General features: G+C 24.5%; 1 protein-coding gene across 1 annotated transcript; it reads right to left on the bottom strand.

Annotated features, from left to right (window-relative positions):
- Window positions 1-120: 120 nt before the first annotated feature.
- Window positions 121-1,986, bottom strand: ENU1_000730 (hypothetical protein; the record flags this gene model as incomplete). Its single annotated transcript, XM_008856407.1, has 1 exon — window positions 121-1,986. The coding sequence occupies one exon, from the start codon at window positions 1,984-1,986 to the stop codon at window positions 121-123; it is 1,866 nt and encodes a 621-aa protein (XP_008854629.1).
- Between the last annotated feature and the right edge of the window lie 104 nt (window positions 1,987-2,090).

Raw genomic sequence — 2,090 nt, 5'->3', positions numbered from 1 at the left:
AGTCAATTTAAAGTATTATTTTAAAATATTTAAAATTAACAAAATTTATAATAATTTTGTTATTTAAAAAAAAAGATTTAAAAATGAAAGAAGTAAAAAATAAATTCATTTGTTTTAAGTTCAAGGCAATTCAATACTATCACATTTAGTAATTCCATGATATTTTTCAAATGGACATCTGAATATATTTTTACCTGGTTTATGGATTAAATCGTGATATTTTCCTCCAATAAAATCATAACATTTTTTTGGAGCTTGTTTCTTCCAATACTTCTTTCCACAAATAATACGTGCTATTTTTCTTTTTCTTAACTCTTCATTTTGTTTCATATTAGCTGTTTTTCTAAATCTAATACATCGTTTCTTCCATAACATATCTCGTCTCTCCAAATACATTTTTCTTAAATTCTTTTTTAATGCAAGAATTCTCTTTCTTCTCATTCTTTCTCTCATAGTTTTCATTCTAATAATTTTAGCTAATGTTCTTTGATTTAAAATATCTTTTTCAACTCCACTTAATTGCATTTGATGTTTTAACTCTTGTTCTTCTAATTGTCGTATCTTTAATTTAAATTGATTTATTAAACTTCGTTTTTCATTAATTTCATCAGCTTTTTCAAGTAACATTTTTCTAATTAATAATGCTTTCTTTTCTGCTTTAACTTTTTTGATAACTTCAATACTTCTTTTATTATATTCTTTTGCAATATTACTTAATCTCTTAACAAGTCCTCTTGCTTTACATTCTAATGCTTTAATTTTCTTTTGTTCTTCTAATTTCTTTTTATAAATTCTTTCTTCTGCTGCAAGTTTTTTACTTAAAATGTCTTTTAATGCTTTAATTTTTAAATATCTCATTTTTGTTCTTTCTGATCGAATTGTAGCTGTTCTTATTGCTGCTTTTCTTTCTCTTCGTGATTGAATTCCTTTTTTTGTGATTTTGATATTTGTTTCTATCTCTTTTTTAGCATTTGCTACTTCATTCATTAATTCTGTAGCTTCAATCTTTCTCTTTCTATTTAAATCTTCTTTTTGAAGCATTAAATTAACAGCTTTATCCTTAAGATCTTCAATCATTTTAGCTTTTTCCTCTGCTTTTTTCATTTTTTGTTGTTCTAATAATTTTTTATATCTAATTCCTTCTCTTACAATTTCTCTTTTAATTTCTTCTGCTTTTCTAAGGTTTAATAATTGTTTTTGAGTTTCTTCAATAGTTAATCGTTTCATCTTTCTTTCCATTTCAACTTCTGTTCTAAATTTTTCAAATTCTAATGCTCTCATCTTTCTTAATTCCATTTCTTTTTTCATCAATGCATCTTTTCTTATCTTTCTTTCTTTATCAAATTTTTCTAATAATCGTTGATGAGCAATTTTAAAAGCTTTATCTTCTTTTTCATGTTGTGCTTTTATTTTCTTTTCCATTTCTTGTTGTTTTTTATTAAGTGCATTCTTTAATTTTTCTATTTGAACTCTTCGTCTTTCTGCATCAATCTTATCACGTAATTGAATCTTTCTTTGATATTCAATTTGTTTCATTTCTTCTTCTGTATAATTCTTTAATGCAGCAACATCATTTTTAGTTTCTACAAAACTTCCATTAGCATGTAATAATGCTAATTTCGCCTCTTCAACTTGTTCTCTTAAATGTTCTCTTTTCTCAAAATCTTGTGATTGTTCTTTAATTTTTTTCATTCGAATTTTATGTTCCTTAGCAAGTTCTTCGGTTTGTTTTAATAATGCTTTTTGGGCTTTTTTTGTTTGTTCTTTTAAGGTATTTCTTGTAACTTCTGCATCAGCAAGTTCCTTGATTAATTTTTGTGTTTCATTTGTGTTTAATGGATCGACTTCAACAACAGGAATAGGTTTTGAAGTATTTGTAGCATCATTAATCAACTTGTCAATTGAAGATTGTTTTTTTTCTGTTGAGTTGGTTTTGGGAGTTGCAGAAACAAAGACAACTAATAATACAAAATACAACAACTTCATGTAAATAATATAAACTTTTTTAGTTGTTAAGATCTTTTTTTCTTTATTTCTTTTTTGTTTTTATCATTATTTTTTTTATTCAAATTTTTTTTTTAGGTTTGTGT

This window comes from Entamoeba nuttalli (genome assembly GCF_000257125.1).
Source record: "Entamoeba nuttalli P19 unplaced genomic scaffold asmbl_1881, whole genome shotgun sequence".
In the NCBI taxonomy this organism is placed as follows: Eukaryota; Evosea; order Mastigamoebida; family Endamoebidae; genus Entamoeba; species Entamoeba nuttalli.
Note: the sequence above shows the minus strand (reverse complement) of the source record. Positions and strands in the feature narration are given on the sequence as shown.